This window comes from Mustela nivalis, assembly GCF_964662115.1.
Source record: "Mustela nivalis genome assembly, chromosome: 11".
Taxonomy (NCBI): domain Eukaryota; kingdom Metazoa; phylum Chordata; class Mammalia; order Carnivora; family Mustelidae; genus Mustela; species Mustela nivalis.
Genome location: NC_139030.1, coordinates 41,078,789 through 41,097,539, shown reverse-complemented (window position 1 = coordinate 41,097,539; position 18,751 = coordinate 41,078,789). Strand labels below are relative to the sequence as shown.

Sequence of the window (18,751 nt, the reverse complement as noted above, 5' to 3'; positions counted from 1 at the left end):
TTGCGTCAAAGACCAGTGTGTTCCCTTTAAAGTTGAGTTTTATAATTCAGAAGGAAGATACACACACACACACACACACACACACACAAACACACACACAACCAGGGAATACAAATCAGAAAGAAGGAAATGTAAGCCTGTACAAATTATTTGTAATTATTAATCACAATTTCCTTCTAGTCAGTGATAAACCAGAATAAAAAAGCACAAACAATTACTAATTTTCTCTGCAAGTATTAATATTAAGCTGCCTCCCTAAGCTTATCTTACTGAGATATAATACTCCGCCTGCCTAAAATTATATTTTCTCACTTGCTAACCAATACCAGCAGTACTAGATTATTTTAAATCACTCTCTTTGATCAGAGCTTATATAAAATCAAATGCCCCTATAGAACTATAAATTAACATATAATTGGGTAATGTAAAATAGTAGAAAAATTCTGACACAAGCCTTTATGCATTTTGGGTAATATTTAATGGTTAATAGAACAAGACTCAAAGAGCTCATAACTACCGAAAGCGATCTAAACAAGGTGAGAAATTTCAGGCAATGGTTAGTCACTGTATTTTAAAGATATTAACATCATTCTTCATTTAAAGGAACCTAATAGATGAACCTGCAAATGGTGCTCAGAAACAGAAGTTCTATCCTCATTTCCCATTTTCCATTTATTCATGGTTCTGTTTTGCTGATGCTTGTTTCCTCAACCTAAAATGAGCTTTCCACAATTTTCTGTTGCTACTTATCCTTCCTAAACTAGTGAAAATGCTACCTCCTCCATGGAGGCTCCTAAGATTCCCCACTAAGCATTAAGCGTCCATTTCCTTGGGTTCTGAAAGACAGTTCTGGGGGAAATATAACCATAAGCAAATTATCGCAACACAAAGCTAAGTATAAGCACGGGGTTACACACCTGCTGAGAAGGGACCACAAAGTCTACATGGAGTAAAGAGGGAAGAATTTAGGAAAGGAAGTGACCTTTGATCTATGTCTTTCAGAATTGTTCAGGGTGAAAAGCCTGTTAACCCTCCCGGGTTAACAAGTGTTAACAAGTGTGAAAACTCTGGCTAGTTCAGAGCGCAATAAAATACTTAGTCTGAGCGAAGTTCAGGTTGCTGGAGCTGAGCGGTTAAGAAAGAAGCTAGAGGGATCACAGTGCCTGGTAAAGCTGTCCAGCAGGTTTCAACTTGTTTTCTACCTTAACCAACAGGATGCGATGGATTCTCATTAGTTTGAAACAACTGATAGCTGTCACAATAGTTCAGAATCAGCATGACAACTATCAGCATTTGGGGGGTGGTGTATGCTACAGGTTGGGGTGTCAATCTGATAGTCTGTCAGTTTTGTGCAAATCTCAAAACATAAATTTTAATTCATCCTCCTACTCCAACGGCTCAAAGAAGCCTTCAGTACAAGTGAGAAGGACGCCATGTATAGGAATTCCCTTGAATCTGTATTGGTTTATGCTATAAGGGAATTAATGATAAACTTTAATACTTCATCCATTTGGGGGGAAAGTTATTTATAATTTGAAAAAAAAGTTATTGATAATTTGTTTTATAAATTACATTTGTCATATTACCCTAATATCAGGAGGTAACATAAGATTTGCTTTAGAATGACCATTTATCATCAGGAGTGAAGTGAGAATTATAGGAAGTGGAACAGGCAAAAGACAACTTCTTTAAGCTGAGCAAGAGATGGTGAGGGCTTGAACCGAGGAAGCGATGGTTCAGGTGGAGGGGAAGGAGAATTCAGAAATCTTAAAGGTTATCCCTATAGATAAACAAAGGATAGCATGGCCTTTGATACAGGAAAAGCTAAAAGGGAGGAGACTGGGGATTAAACTTCAGCTTTGACATTTACTAGCTGCTTGATCACCTAACTTCTCAGAGTCTCAGTTTCCCTCATTTGTGAAAGAGCGATAATAGTAACTAAACAGAGAGATGTTATAAGGATTAAACGAAATCAGGAATGAGGACAGCTGGGTGGCTCAGTTGGTTACACATCTGCCTTTGGTTCAGGTCATGATCCCAGGGTCCTGGGACTGACCCCACCTCAGCCTCCCCACTCAGCAGGGAGTCTGCTTCTCTCTCCCCTTTTTACCCCCTCCCTCCCTACTTGTTCTCTCTCTCTCACTTCTGAATAAGTGAATAAAATCTTTAAATAAAGAAATAAAATCAGGAATGAAAAGCATGGGACCTCGTACAAAGTAAGTGCTCATTGGGAGAGGTCTTGGAAAAGACTCTGAAGCTTCTACACAGGCCTTCTGAAAACTGATGGGGTCATTAAGACATAGAAGAACACATTTGGCAAACAGATAACTGGTGGTGTTTTGTTGAAATTCGGGAATCTCCAGGATATATAGGGAATTATTATGATGGGAAGTTGAAAGCATTGATCTGGGGCTTGGAAGAGTGGGGGCTGAGGAGCCATTTGAGTTATTGGTGAATTAAAACCACACGTAGGGGTGTGATTTTGTATAGAAAGTGTACAGAATGTCCAAAAGAAAGCACAGGCAAGAGCTCCAAGACCCACCACACCTCAGAAACAGAAATCTAAGTGAGGGAAAAGGAGAAGGAACAGATAAAGGAGTAGGCAAGATGATGCCACTTATGTGAATATCCAAATAAGGTATGTCTACAGACGCAGAAAGCATTTCTGGGGGCGCCTGGGTGGCTCAGTGGGTTAAGCCGCTGCCTTTGGCTCAGGTCATGATCTCAGGGTCCTAAGATCGAGCCCCGCATCGGGCTCTCTGCTCAGCAGGTAGCCTGCTTCCTCCTCTCTCTCTCTGCCTGCCTCTCTGCCTGCTTGTCATCTCTCTCTGTCAAATAAATAAATAAAATCTTTAAAAAAAAAAAAAAAGAAAGAAAGAAAGAAAGAAAAGAAAGCATTTCTGATCTTGCCTGAGGCTGGAGGGTGGAAGCCAGGACTGACTAAAACTGTGCAGCAAGCCCCTATTTGGGGTGACAGAAATATTCTAACACTGGAGTGCAGTGATGCCTGCACGGCTCTATAAATACACTAAAACTCCTCACACTCTAAAATAGGGGGATTTTATCCTACATAAATCATACTGAGACAAATCTGCCTTTTAAAAAGTCACGGGAGGTAAAAGCCAGACAGTTAAATAAATGTGGCGGAGAGATTAACAGGAATGAGGACTGAAAAAATAAAGCGTCTCATTTGTCCTCCAGCAAGTAGCTTATCAGAACACTTTTGATGGAAGGAAGGAGGTGGCAAATGACAGGACTGAAGAGGGAACGCACCAGCGGCAGCCGGGCGAGGCGTGGGGAGGACCGGCAAGCAGAAGCCGGAAGCAGCGTCTCCCCGTTCCGAGAGCGCAGGTGCAAAGGGAAGGACAGCTACAGAGCGGCCGCCTCGGGGAGGGTAACACGAGCGGCCGTGGCTGTACACCCACGAGAAGGAAGCAAGGGAGAAAGCCGATTGGAACAACTGGAGTTTGGAGCTGGCTGACGTCGATTCGGAAGGGCGCAGGCGTGTGCACGGAGGCACCGACTGCTGATTGGTGTTGTGCGCAAATAGAGGCTTCATGTTATTGGCAACTGGGGGACGCTACGTGTCAATAGCTTTGCAAGTCGAAGGAGGTCAAGGGTTTTTTTGTGTCACACGTATCAGTCACATACGAGGAAAGGGCGCTGGCTGAGATTTAGGGATGGCAACTGTGGTAAGACGTTTGAGAATTGCTACTGAATGGGCGCCAACGAGGGAACATACCGGACGGAACCCCAGCAATGGCAGAGACCCGTTCATCGTAACGGTGTCAGTCAGCACAACTGCGTAATTTTCTGCAGGAGTGACTGAAAGCTGAATAAACAGAGCGTTGGATTGGCCTGATATTGGGAACTGGCAGGGAGAGCAGGGTGGACGGCAAGGAGATGTCGGCAAGGGGAGCGGGCTGGACTTGAACAATAACCAGGACCTGGTGAGGAAAAAAGGAAAGCCTGAAGGGGTCAGAGGGTGACGGACTGAGAGCACCGCCAGGTTGAGAAGGACAGAAGGCTCCACAGAGAGAACAGATTTAGTGAGACCAGGGAGGGTGGAAGGACAGGAGGCCCTTCTGAGAAAGTGTTTCTTGCAAAGCTAAGGCCCAGCGCTAGAAAGACTCTTGGTCCCAAAGACCAGAGCGGGCATGGAAGTAGATGCTGAACTAGAAGCCAAGCAGGTGCATTTCTGGCAACGGTGACACAGAAAACAGCATTTCTTTGCACCTCGTCCACCATTTCAAGTTCTGACTAAAAATGTTCAACAGGATAATCCTGTCAGTTGCAACACCGCTCTCAAACCATGAGAGTTCAGGACTAAGAAAAACTAAATAAAAGTTTAGGTGACTAAAGGTGGAGTATAGATGTGGAACAGGAGGCAGTGGTTACCTGAGATTTGCAGGGACTGGGCATGGCCTTCCCTCTGAGTGGGGAGAATTCAGAACATGAGGGAAGGAGAGCTGACAGGGGAGACTGTGCTTAAGCAGGACACTTGGCGGGGGGACAGGGGTGGCGGGAAGGGTGCCAGTGGGAGGGCAGGGGTGAGAAAACAGAATTCCAGCATGCTTCTTAACTTTGGTTGGCTTTACCCTGAAGTTGACGGTGTAGGTTCTACAGTGCCTGAGAGCTGGGGAGTGTGCCTGCTCCTAGGTGGTGCCCTAGCCCTTTTTGTTATTCTCTCAGAGACTGGGATCTCTGAAAGATGGTCGTAGTCTATGAATCGTAGTCTACGAGAGGGAATTTCACAGATTCTCTAGTACAACCCTGTCAAGACAGTGCCTCAAAAGATACTCTCTGAGGTAAACTTGTTAAAAGCCATCAAATAAGACAGATCTGAGATGACCCCAAAGCCCGTAACTTTTTATTCTGTGTATGTATTTTAAATGAATCGCAGTAATTGTTGAGTATTCAGAGAGATCCATGGTAAAAGGTGACTTATTTTTAAATGATTTTGTTCTATGTTTAGGATATTATAAATGCTTGTAGACCACAGTAAAGAGTGTTCCAACACAACCACCTTGCTTATATCTACACCTAACAGTTGCCTTATTTTTAGGAAAACAACCTACTCTTTGAGTCCTTGGGTGGTGCCTTGGGCCAGTGAATAAGCATGGGAGTGGAGGGTACGGGACTACCCAGCAGGGCTTCTATCCCCAGAGAAAGCGGGAAGAAGGGCAGAGGTCACCTTGCTGAAGAAGGTCAGCGTGTAGGCACCGTACCTCTTCTGAGGACTTGAGAAATGCCACATAAGACTGCAGGACTTGTGACCTGGAGCTGATCCTTTGGCCAAGTATTTTTAATTCTTCCTCTAACCATTTAGCTTTAGAAGAAAGCAATGCCACTTCGTCAGGTTCAAATTCATTTTTCTCTGTCATAAGCTTTGCAGCTGTTTCTAATTCATGTGCTGTCTCCTATGAAAGCAAAGCACAGGAGGTCAGAAGCTGACAGGGGAATCATGAACATTCACATTTCATTACCTTCTGTACATCCATCTATTACGATTATTAATTGAACTTGTACCAGAACTCTCCTCAGTGAAAGAAAGGCACAACTTTCAAAACTTAAAAAAAAAAAAAGTTATCTTAAAATGAAAACCATCTCAAATTATTCTGTCACTATCAGCTCTGCTTTTCATTTGGAGCATTCTATTTTTTGTGTCACAAAGAGAGGACAGGCTGTTTGGTATGAAAAGTTATAAAACAAAATGGCAGAAATGTTTTAAGTAAGTTAGTTAGACATGAGGATTGCTTTTTGAAATTTAACAATAGCTCTAGCAAATTCTTAAGCTAATTTTGTTATACAGGAGATGGCAAGTTTATAGAAATTGTTTACTCCTTGTTTAATTTATTAAAAAATGGCATGTCACTTCTGCACTCTTATTTAAATCTTTGTCTAGAAGTGTTTTTGAGCAAGGGTAGGGGAAATGTTACACACGAAATCTAAACAGCCCACAGGGTTGCTCTTCTGGGTTTTCTTTTGAGTGCAATTTCTGGCAAGTAAAATCTCATGGATAGAATGGATAAGCAGGTATGGTAGGTATTACAACTACAATTGCCACAGAAAGAGCCATGTAGAATTTTATGTGAGGCTGAGCTAGGAATCAAGCGAAAATGAAAGAAAAAAGCTTCCTTGTCATTTGCAGCAAGAAGGAATTGCTTCCCTGCTTGTGTTTAATATGCTTCCCAAGTACTCCACTGAATGAAGCTAATTTTCATTTCCAAGTGTTGCTTCCAGATAGCACTCTGGGTAGGAGGAAGCAGAGGAGTTTCTCCCCTTGCCATTTCCTCTCTCTTTCTAAAATTCTTAAAATTAAAAAAAAAAAAAAAAAAAAAAGAAATTGAATTCAGACATATGTTTTATTTTAAACATTTGAAATAATGAGTTTTTAAAAATTTCATTTAAAAAAGTCAGTTTGTGAGTTCCCAAACATGAAGGAGGTCTCCTGGCTGAGGATCAAGAGAATAACAAGGCTGTTGCCTACGGACTTGGGTGAGCCTGGAGAGATGCTAGACTCACCATTCTGAACATCTTCTGGGGCCGGCTGGGGCTCAGTGTGGACGTGGAGCTAGCAGGAATATATTCGTACCTAAGTCCCAGGGGAAAGGGGTGAAGAGGAACTAGAGAAGGTACTGAGAAGAGGAGGGTATTTTCTATCCCTGAACAGGGGGCTTGAGACAAGATTGTGTTTTTATTTGCTTCCTGGAATCTTGCATTAATGCATGTTGCTTCTGGGAAATTTTCTTTTGTAAGTTACTCTAGCAGAAAATCACAAATGGTCTTAGAAAAGCACTCTCTCTGAGTCCTGTGGCATCCCAAAAGGAGTTGTTAACATCTCCCCGGTGAGGAAAAGGGGCCAAATGAGTGTTTAATACCAGGTTACAAAGTTTCAATGAGCTCAAACACCCTAAAAAATGCACATACAAGTATAAATAATTTAGATACACATAATAGAAGTTTTAAGTCATTATTTACCACAAATATTACTGTAGAATTGCAACCTTCAAGAGAGCTAGCATTAAGTTCTATTGCCACTGAATATAAAGAAAATAAGTCATATTTACAAAATCATAACCACAATAATAATTCCTATTTAATTTACCTTAACTTGCATATCTAGCTCCAAGTATTTACTCAAAATCTTCCCTGATTCAGAAAGGTTGGAACCGACATCCATTGCATTGGAAAGTACTGGACTGATTTTCTGAATTGACATTTCCACCTTTAGCAATAAAGAATACATTGCAGTCTTAGTAATAGGTACTTGCACACATGTTTGACTATGTATAGAAAAGATAAATACTACTCTCTCCATTCTCATTGTACTTTAAATGGATATACCAATTTTCATCTAAAAATAATCTTAAATATTTTGGAATGTCATGGTTAAATTAATAATGTTGCTCTTCATATGAGGTAATACTACTGACCCACGAAGAGAGAGTATATGTTTAAAGATATATATTTATAAACAGACACATATTTTATTAATAACAATGAGATATAAACAATCACCCATACCTTCTAAGACTTTATCACCTATATTGCCTAGAAAGGAGAATGCACCTGCTAACACATCAGCAGAGATGAATTTATCTGATTAATTAACTCACAATCACCCACTGTAAGTTGAAGGGGGCCCAGTTTACAGGCACTTCATGAAGTAAAGGTCTAAAGCCTGGGTATTAAATCACCTGCAGGGCTGCTATATTTAGGGACCCTGGGGCAGTACCAAACCCTATACATGTAACACTAAAACACGGGGACATACGTGGGCCATGTTATTAATGAATGTCAGGGACTATGATTTGATTTTTAGTACACACAAATCAATGGAAAGTAATCTCTAAAGGTTTTTATAACATCCAAGTTACGCTCTTCGTCTCCTGGCTCTCACCAGGGTCCATACTTTCCAGAGTCAAGTTGGGTCTGAATTGGCAGTCAGACAAGGAGCAACAGTTGTCTGAGTTCCTACTGTGTTGTCCACCACCACCAAATTAGCTTGAGTCTCAAGCTCCAGGGAATGTGGCACCGCAGCTGCTGCCTTATTTGGAATCTCCCTGGACCCAGGCTTCAGAACAAGGCTCAGATTCCCAAGTTTCTGGATCAATAACAGGTGGGAAGGCAATGCGGATAGAGATGTGGTTATTTCATGTCCTCTCCTGTGAAGTCTGCTAATTCTCGTCCTCTAAGTCAGGCATATGAGCCCACTGTATCAGATGAAGACATCATTGAAAATCTGAGACCCAGCAGAGGCATCAAGGTTCATTAGCATTAAAGTCACTGAGATAGTTTTTGCTATAGATCCCAGCTACAGTTAAGCCATTTTTAATTTAGCCAAATAGCAGCTGCTTGATTTTATTCCTCTTTGAAAATAGGAAATAAATTTCTCCCGTACTGAGCCATTGTATCCACTTTGCAGAAAGAGGATTTTCATAAGTATGTTTTTATTCAGAATGACCACGTCCTTTGTGCCAACCTCCTTTAATAGAGTATGATAATGACAATTTAGCCCTGAAAATCCCTACAACATCATTTTCAGTATTTACATGCCATCCTCATATGTATGATACCATGTTAACTGAAATTTGTGCCTCCCGGAACCAGGCATAGACCCACATACAACAAGGTCACCGACCTAGTATGCACACGGTTCAGTTCTGTATAAAGAGCAAGAACTGTTTCTGTGTGTGCATGTTCAGGGCTGGCTGGTGGGGTGGGTAGGATTACACAGCAAGTTTTAGCAACCTGGGACAGGAATGGTTGCTGAGCAAGAGTGAACTATAACTCCCGCTGTTCAATGATAAACCCTAACGTGGAACCTAAGAGAAGCCAAAGGAGATGCACCACTGTTCTCCACCATCCCCCGCGCTGCAGGTGCTGTGCCGTCCGGTATCACTAAGCAAGGAGTTGCATCTAAGTAGTAGCCAACAGAGGACACATTTAAGAGACTACCTTCTTGAGGTGGCCCTCCACTGAGGCAATTAACTGCTGTTTCTTAAGAGCAAATTCTTTGTGCGCTGAACACTGTTGGGTCAGTTGGTCCACTCGTCTCTGAATGCATCGCATCATCTCGTGGACTCCGCTTACCCGAGAGCTGAATGGAACAAGTCAGCTGTTAGTTCACTCTGCCCTGATAGAGAAGTCCCAGAAACAGGGAACATTTCAAACTGGATCTGCTCTTTCATGATAGGGATGAGTCAATAGAAGTTATCAAGCTTCAGGCTTTGGGATAACAGAAGTTGAGTAGCACCAAATTATGTTCCCTTGTTTAAATCAGTCAGTCCTAAGGGAAAAGATGACTTACGGGTTTTTGCAAACAGGTCTAGTCTTCTTCTCTAAAGGTTTACTTTTTAATATTTCTCTAAGATATTTTGAGAACCCTATGGCAAAAAGCGCAGTATGTTAGCCAAACATTTTCCCGGGGGTGTGATTTAAAAGCTTCATTTATCTAAAGATGCTCTTTGAATAGAAATGTGGATCAGCCAATTAACAAACCATTTACTAATCCAACAGGGCAAAATATTTATGTAACACTAAGTTCCTTGTTCTCGATGATGACGAATGCTCAAGGCTATATTCATTAAGTGAAAACCAAGTTATCACCAACAATTAGGAATCTAATGTACTTGTTCATAAAAAAAGAGACCAAGCCTCACATTGTCATTTTTCACCTGTCATGAGAAAGAGAAAAGTAACCTGAAAGCTCATAAAATGCACATGCCTTTAGAACAACAAATGACCTTAGAGTCAGATCCCATTTGCTCTGGTCTAAAGATAAATTAGCAAGTTTCCTACCCATGTCCAATGTAGGCCCATCAGCCATGCAAGACAATGAAGGGAGGCTGCTGGTGGAAGGAGCACCTTTTAATTTGTCCACCTACCCCTAAGACAGAGCCTCTCCTACTACATAAGAAATTGAAGCCTTTTATTTTACGTCAGTCATTTCCTCAAACACTAATAAAGATTAACATGATAACTCTGAAATTTAATTACCCAGAGGTAAAAAAAGATCTTGGAGTGAGGTATAGATTTCAGTAATTTTACCTCAAATAATTAATTTATGACTCTGTAAAAATGAATTTAATTAGTAATGAAATGAGGGCAAGATCCCATATGACTGAGAGGTAAAGTAACTTCACAGGAATGACAATAAAGCTGCCAAAAGGGTGAGAGTTCATCAGGCAGCTTGATAATCTTGTTGGATGTGCGTGGGATTCGTGTGTGTCCTGTGGGTACTACTGGAACCCTAGAGAAGTTTAACTGGGGAAGAAAAGGAAACTATCGCGAGGAATCTTATTCCTGACACACAATGCTCCACAGATGCTATACTTAAAACAATTAGTTTTGCATTTTAATATCTCAGGGACAGTGAAGAGTATAATCAAGAAATCAGGAGGGTTTTATAGAAATAATTCTAGTGATACTGAAGTCCACAAATTTTGTAAATAAAAACTGTGTACTGGTAATACCAACTGTGTTTTGGTTAGGTTTTAGACTTTGGGACATTATATACTAAAAAAGCACTTAGAAGTCCAGTTGTTTTATGTCTTGTAAGTTCCAAGTTCTCTGTAGAATATGCAACTCTGGAATGAGAAAGTCCAGTAACAAAGAAAGTGAAGTGCAATGTGGAAAGAAGATACGGAGAGCAGTTAGGGAAAGTAAACGTTTTCTAAAAACAATGACTGTGCTGCGGTGGCAAGGCAGCATTTTTAATGTTTTAAATAGTCTCTTTTCTAATTCTCATTACTACCCTATCATCTGGGTGTAATTGTTATCTCCATTTTGCAGATGAGTAAACTGAGGCACGGAAAAGCTCAGTAACTTGCCCGGGTCATCATTACTAAGTAGCAGACCTGGGATTTGAACCTGTTCATCTGAGCTCAGAGTCCACACTCTTGATACATGAAGGGATGAGAGGGTATTCGTCCTCTAAGGTTTCACCTTCACTGGAGCTGACTGTTAATGGAACAGGATTACCGGGCCTGGCATGTTCTTTTGACTTTGGCTGGCTTCTCTAAAGCAATATCTGCCTGTAGTTTGCAAAGTGGCCACTAGAGGGATACTTGTCCAAGTTCATCTTTTAAAGGACCCTTCAGGCAGAGAAAAGTAATGGGGAAACAAAACCAAATCAAGCATTCCTTTTGTGAAAATACTGCTTTATAGCAACATACAATTTTTAATTTAGATGAATTACAACCAAGCAAATTCAATCTCTCTGTTTTTGGAAGGATGATTCCTTTTCAATTTTTCAATGACCCAGGAGGTTGGGTCTCATTTTGTGGGGATCTGTGCCTTATCATATATATCTCATTGTAAATTCTTTTTTTGTTGTGTTTTTTTGTTTTTGTTTTTGTTTTAGGGGGCACTGGAGAGGCATAGGGTGAGGGAAAAAGAGGATAATGGACCCCAATGCAGGGCTTAATCTCACAACGCTGAGATCATGATCCCAGCAGAAATCAAGAGTCAGGTGCTTAATCCCCTGAGCCAACCAAGTGCCACACATCATAAATTCTTTAAGGGAAAGGACCACATGCTTTTCATCCATATATCCTCTGTAGCCCTGAGCATATAGACTTGTTAGTGGATCAATGCATTTTCAAACTAAATAAAATATACTTTAATTAAAATTTAAGGGAAAAGAAGATATAGATTTAAGAAGAACATACGCAGAGACTTACTGTATAAAAATGTCACTAGTGGGGCGCCTGGGTGACTCAGTGGATTAAAGCCTCTGCCTTTGGCTCAGGTCATGATCCCAGGGTCCTGGAATTGAGTTCCTCATTGGGCTCTCTGTTCAGCGGGGAGTCTGCTTTCCCCCCTCTCTCTGCCTGGCTCTCTGCCTACTTGTGATCTCTGTCTGTCAAATAAATAAATAAAAATCTTTAAAAATCTATCACTAGTAAAGTGTCCAATAGTTTTTAAACAACGATGACTTTGCTCTTTGCTTACTTACAGAAGTTTTAAGCTATCCAGTGACAGATCTGTTATTGGATATTTGATATTTATCATTAGGTTGAGTGACTTCCTCTATTTAACGCCTCAGGGGGCTTCCTGAATGGCCTTGTTTGGCTGTGCGTTATTGACTGTCCAGGGTATGCTCTACACTCTTACTTGTGGCTTAGACCCCTTCCTAGGTACGAGGAGTTCTGAATTACCTTGCTTACCACAGCCAGCTCTGGTTTTCCTTTCCTGCTGTCAGCTAGATCATGTGTCTGAGCAGGCAGTAATCTCTTTCCTCTCCTTGATTCCCAATGGGCATATATCTGTCACACCTCTAACCCCAGGGCCACTCCTTTCTTCCCTCAGTTCTTTCTTACTAAAGAACCTAATGAGCAGGTTACAACCAGCTCTGATTAGTTTCAGTTAGAAACGTTAAACACTAATTCTAGACTTTTCTTTTGAACATTCCAGAACATTTTAAAACATGCATAGCATGCATATTGGCAATTTTCTCAGAGCCTGAAAAGCAGATGGTTTGATCAAAGGAAAAATATGATCTCATTCTCTGCCAGCAATTCTTACATGAACTGAAAATAAATTACTAGAATTCCATCAGTCACTCAGGAATGAGTCTTATTCCTTCCCAGGAGTGGTACTGAATGATAGGGCAAGAACGGGGGTGGGGGGGGGCAGGTAACAGAACTTGGTTGGAAGAAGTGCCCTGTCATGTCGCGCTCACTCTGAGGCCACCTGCTCATGTACCACCTCACTGGGCGGGAGAAGGACTAAGAGCGGACTTCTGAGTCTAGCAAACTGTGGCTCTACAATCTGCACTGAATACACTGATTGACCTTTAGGTTTTCTCTGTAAGAATGGATTAGAGGGTACCTGTTTGTGGCATGGACATGAAGTACACTAGATTATTCCTGATATGGACTTTGACTTTCCCAAGCATCACAGATACTCAGAAATGACAGACTGTGTGGGCTTCTTCAGACATTTGTTAGAAACTCCATCGTGGAGCATTTTCTCCCCTATTCACTGAACCAGTTAGAGGAGAGGGAAGGGGGAAGAAAAATGCTTGACTTTTTTTTTTTTTTTTTTCTAAAGAGCAGAGACATATTGACTCCTGGCTCAAAAATAGACGGTTCTATTTGTTGAACAGAAGCAGTTGCCCCATCTCTGCATCTGTTGCAAATTGAGGCTGGGGGAAGGGAGCAAATCCCAATGTTAATGTGTTCTAATGATTCTTTCCGGAGGACAGCAAGTTGCTTTCAAACCTTTCATAAATTACTATTGGCAGCCCATCTGGATTAGGAGCTGAACCAGATGGTAAGCACTTGACAGCTTACTCTCTCATCCGAAGGAATCAGCTGATCATAGTTTTCTTTTGGTCTATGAACACATCAGACTCTGAAAATGGAAAAAAAAAAAAAATATTTTCTTTATCTTTAGCTTGCTGCTTCTTTTGACAGGGACCCAAACAGTGTCCCTTCATGTTTAGGATCTTTATTTTGGAGGAAATAATGGCTACTGTCTAGTTTTCATCCCTACTTTGAAAAAAGTGCCACTCATACTGTAAAAGTGAAATGCATGTTTTTAACATTTTTTCCCTCTGACTTAAGTTATGTTGTGAATGCCTCACCACCAAAAAAGTAGTAAGTGGGGTTGAAGCTACGGGTGTCCTGGGTTCTAGTCCAGATGCATGGCAGAGATAGCTACAAGCTCCACAGGAAAATCTGTCCTGCGTAATGGGTTACCATAGCCAGGATTCTACCTGAAGTCAGTAACAGGGAGGGCATTCTCCCTCCTTGTAAAAGGAGGTTGGAAAACACTATCTCCAACTGGTGCCGGGGCCAAGAAATCAGACCCATCAGGGAGATGGGTCTGATCAGTGGAGAACCAGCCCCACCGCCTGCTGCATCTCTGGGAGCCACAGCACCTCCATGAGTAATCCTGACCAGACAATACAAACTGGATGGAGTTCATGGAACATGGAATTCAGAGGGAAGTCCTGTCAAAGTCTGTAAGGAGGAAAGAGCCAAGAGCAGAATACAAAGCAGAGAAAATAAGCAAAGAACTAGCATCTCCCACTCCAGTTGAGAGTGCCACCTAGAATTTCAAAACACACAAGGCATATACATCCTAACAAAAGACAAGTCAACAATCCGGAGATAAATGTCCTCTACCTGAAACAAAATAAAGCCGAAAGCCAAGTGGAACAATCTGAAATGACCTTCACATAAACACACCTGAGATCATTAGAAAGACAAAGAAAAAAAAACCCAACACCCATCATCAAAGAAAAAGAAACTCTGAAACAAAGACAGTCAGAAATAAAACAAAAATAGATATAAAAAATGAGTTAGAAATCTCAAAAATGAAATCAATATGGTTGTGAAAGCTAGGGGGAAAAAAAAAATCAACCAAAGAGAAAACCAGTGTGAGGGACTCCCTGAGGGAACAGGGCAAAGAGCTGATGGAATGACAGTCAGGAAGGCAGTTCAGAGTTTTGGGAGGCAGACCCAGACACTCCAACATTCTCTACCGGGAGTTAAAGAAGAAGAGAAAAGAGAGAAAAACGGAAAATCAATATTTAAAGACATAATCCCTGAAAATCTTCCATGATTGGTGACAGAAATCCTCAGAAATAAAAGGGACACAGAAGAACTAAACAGACCAATATTCTCTTTAAAGATAATATGGAAAATATAAAATTACATTTTAATGTATTCCTTCCAAAAAAGTTTTTCTCTTTGCAGTCCTTTTCTTCCTCCAAAGTTAGAATGATGCTATCTATACAATTTGGATCCTCACGTTATATGGTCAGGATGCTGTGTCTTCAAAGAATCCTCAGAAACACACTTTTCATATTGGCTTAGAATATTCCACAATGTGTCTTCCTTGAAACTATTCAAACATTTCCCTATTTGGGGGGGACTATTTAGGTGGCTTTCAGGTTTGCACTATTATAAACAGCACTGTGATGAGCATTTTATTCATAAATAGGCCCACTCCTCTCCCTCTCTCTTTTCTGGTTTTTTTGTTTGTTAGTTTTTCTCTCTAATGGAAGAGAACTCCTCTAGAGTCATCCAGTGCACAGATTTCTACCTCTAAAGTCAGCCTTCCTCTCCAGACTCAGCTCCAGATCTTTCTTACTCTGGGATGCTTTCTACTTCACATAATCAACATCATAAATGAATACATTCACATTGGAGTGCGTGACTCCTGGATATTTCACAAGAACCTAATCTGATTACGCCTAGTTTTAAGGGAAAGTCTGAACTTGGCATATTTTCCATACTAACAGTTTCAGAATTATAAAAGCCTGTACAATGTTATCAGGCTCAGATTGTAGTTAGGACATTTACTCAATCTCTAAAAAGAGCAACAATATACACTTGAAAATATTTGGAAAGTGGCTGAGTTGACTTTGTAATATCCTAAATTTTGGTATCTGACATTCACCCTCTAAATGCATCTTCAAACTTTTTTTTTATTTAAAAGATTTATTTATTTATTTGACAGACAGAGAGCACAAGTAGGCAGAGAGGCAGGCAGAGAGGGGGAAGGAAGCAGGCTCCCTGCCGAGCAGAGAGCTGATGTGGGGCTTGATCCCAGGACCCTGGCATCATGACCTGAGCTGAAGGCAGAGGCTTTAACCCACTGAGCCACCTAGGCGTCCCACTTATTTTTTTTTTTTAAGTTATTTTAAGTCCTTAAATGCCCAGCAGAACTCCATTATGCAACCATAGATAACTCTATCAGGCAAAGGAAATTTCTGTCTTCGTTTCTTTGTTTTGTTGGAGGGTGAAGATTGTTTCTGTTTGTTTTTCAAATAGGATCTTTTAAAAATATTTTCACTATGATAAAAGCTTTCTTTTCATATCGTACCAGCACCATCTCATTTCAAATGAAGCTGCTACTTTATAAATACTAAGAGAAGGAACATAAAAAAAGGCTTCCCACCTGGTTGAGCTTGAAGGCTGATCTCAAAACAATGTCATGAGTTAGAAGAAGAGGGGACATTGTTACAAGTCAGACAACTAGGGAATGATTCAGAACACCGCAGAATCCATGAGATAGAGCTGACCAATACAAAGGAATTCAAAACTATTCTATGGTAGTTATTGATTCTATTCATCTTGGCTAGATGTAGAGCCTTCATCCAACTTAGATTATTCAACTCAACTATGGCCTTCTTAAGTCCTTCATTTGACCTCTCCTGATCATAGAAGCTAGGGACTGTGTCTCCCTTCTGTGAAGGGGTGGCCTCAACACCCACTGCCCCCATGGCTTCCTCATGCCGAGAGCACACCCCCTTGTTTTGTCATTCCTTGAGTAGCTGTTAGGAAGGTTCTGGAGATTCGGGGCCAGGTTTATATATCTTTGACTACCCTTGAAGCCTGGTGCTGGTATGTCACTTGTGATGCTTATTCATAGGTTCAGTAACTTTTTAAATAAACTAAAAGAAAGAAAAAATTTGCAGGGAAGGGGAGACTTGAGTGACTCTTACAGATAGAGTACATTTTAAGTGTGCCAGAGTTTAAAAGAAAAAAAGAGAATCCATGTGACCTTGTTATTGATTAAAGCGGAATGAAAGGAATAGACAGAGAGCTAGCCAGGTAACATAGTGTATCAGACCTGCATTCCAGGACTCACTTCACCTCTAACTACCCTGTGACAGGTAGCAGGGAAAGTGATTGAACCTCTCTGTGCCCTAGCTTCCTCATCTGCAAAACAAAGGCAAGGATAATAGTAGTACCCATAGGACAGGGTCGTTTTAAGGACTACAGTATTTTAATGTACGTAAAGCACGCGTGTTTGCCATTTTTGCCAATGAGTGTTTAAGTAGTCCAACCTGCACCTACTCGATCTTGTCTTCCGCTCCTCTCTCCTGTCACCTTCTCCTCCAGCCACCCTGCACTCCTTTCTGTTACATTTTTGCTGTTGTTCTGGGTCTACTCATCTCCCAGCTATGTGCATGGTAGCTCCTTCTCCTTGAAGAATCTTTCGCTGACTACAACGTCCACAGTGGCCCCCTCCCCAGAGTCACTCTCTACCCCACTTCAATTTATAGTACTCATTGCTGCGCACAAGCATCTCATTTCCTGATTTAGCTGTTAGGTGGCTGTTTCTCTCCACTAGGATATAAACAGTGTGAGGGCAGATGCTTCCCCTACTACATCAGATGCATGGGAACACCTGATTTATAAAAGATGCTCAATAATATTTTTTGGACTATGTAAATGAATAAATAAATGAATATGTTCTGTCTAAAGTATATTACCATTCACCATATCAAACAACAGAAGTGGTGGTAGCCAACATAAACGAAAATTGTGAAAAGAGAATACAAGAATCCCAATTAACTCCTGTTTTTATTTCTTTATAAAATATAAAAATATAAAGATTGACATTAACTAAGTAATAATACGTATTAGATCAAAACAGACAATAAAGGTTAAACGACAGCCAACTATCAGTCAGGATGAGGTTTGTTAGCTTAAATTCACCAAAAAATGGTAAAATGAAAACTAGTCCAGTCTCTGATGCAAAGACAGAAATTGAGTCAACACTGAAGCAAGTTTATTTATAAATCTTAAATTAATTTTAGCAAACAGAAAAAGTTGAATGGATATTGCACAAGATGGCATTGTATGTTTTTTAGTTCTGTATTTTTAGCTACCCAGAGAGAAATGAGGAGGTTCCTTGATTTTGTCCAATTATGGAAAACTTCACCCTCATACAAAGTCTCCAACCCAGGATTTCCAATCACCACAGCTTCCTGTGGTTGAAGGAATACATTGGCCTGTCTTCAGACGTGCTGCTCAAGGATGATGCCAAGCGGACCTTCGGAAGTGGTGAGGGAGCGCTGGAAGCCAGGAACTGTAATGTCATTATAAATCTAAGTTTGACCATTATCAGACGGAGTAACTTGTGTAATAACTAAGTGCAAATGAATGCCCAAAAACATCTTTAAAATTAAAGTGGAGTTAGGTTAGATGACAGATATTATACTTTGAAAAGATGATGAATTATTTAGCAATGACTCAGAATTATCCCCTGCTTACAGGGAGAAAATAGAAAAGCAAGGAAACACGTAAACAACCATTATTTATTTTGTGAGATTGCTCCAACCTCAAAAGTTTTTTATTCCAGGATAGAAAAACAGTGTGGATCTGTTCCTAATAAGGCAATAGTTACAGAAAAGTAACAACGAAGGTCTCAGATTTACTGGGAAACATTGTCTCAGATAGATGTGAACTTCTGAAGTCCTATTTTGTTGACTAACAAGGAAAAAAAAAGATCTAAACGCCTCTGAAATTCCCGTATGCCCCAATACTAAATTTTGCCTTTTTTTTTTACCTTAAAATAAATGCTTATCTCCCCTATTTCAAATATAACCTTCCCTAGTTTGTGAAAATGAATAGAATGTGGTGCAGCTCTATTGTGATTAATTGAAACAACCATGTGACTCTTTGCATTTTGCTTTTAAAGTCCTTTGTAGGGAAGGTTAAAAAAAAACAAGTAAACTAATTGCTAAGAGTAGTGGTTTCATTTGATTTAAAAACAAACAAACAAACAAACAAAAACAAAAAACCCTCCATTTTACAGATGAGAAAACAGGTTCAGAAAAATTAAGTTTAAAAGTCATAGCATTGTTTTGGTCCTAAGAATGCATGAAATGGAACTCTTTTGGATCTAAATCTTAATTTTCTTATCGACACCAGTTTTCAAATGTCTGATAATGGGGACCTTAGTCATTTGTATCCTCGCAATGTGGCTGACATTCAGAAGC

General features: G+C 40.5%; 1 protein-coding gene across 10 annotated transcripts in view; it reads right to left on the bottom strand.

Moving 5' to 3' along the window:
* The window catches only part of CCDC141 (coiled-coil domain containing 141), a 238,059-nt gene that overhangs the window by 64,084 nt on the left and 155,224 nt on the right, over positions 1-18,751 (bottom strand). For all 10 annotated transcript variants that reach the window (XM_082690371.1, XM_082690370.1, XM_082690369.1 and 7 more), the window contains 3 exons: positions 8,962-9,103; positions 7,109-7,228; positions 5,229-5,420 (listed from right to left, as the gene is read on the bottom strand). In XM_082690371.1, the coding sequence (XP_082546497.1) occupies positions 5,229-5,420; positions 7,109-7,228; positions 8,962-9,103 (454 nt within the window). The remainder of the gene's footprint in view (positions 1-5,228; positions 5,421-7,108; positions 7,229-8,961; positions 9,104-18,751) is intronic.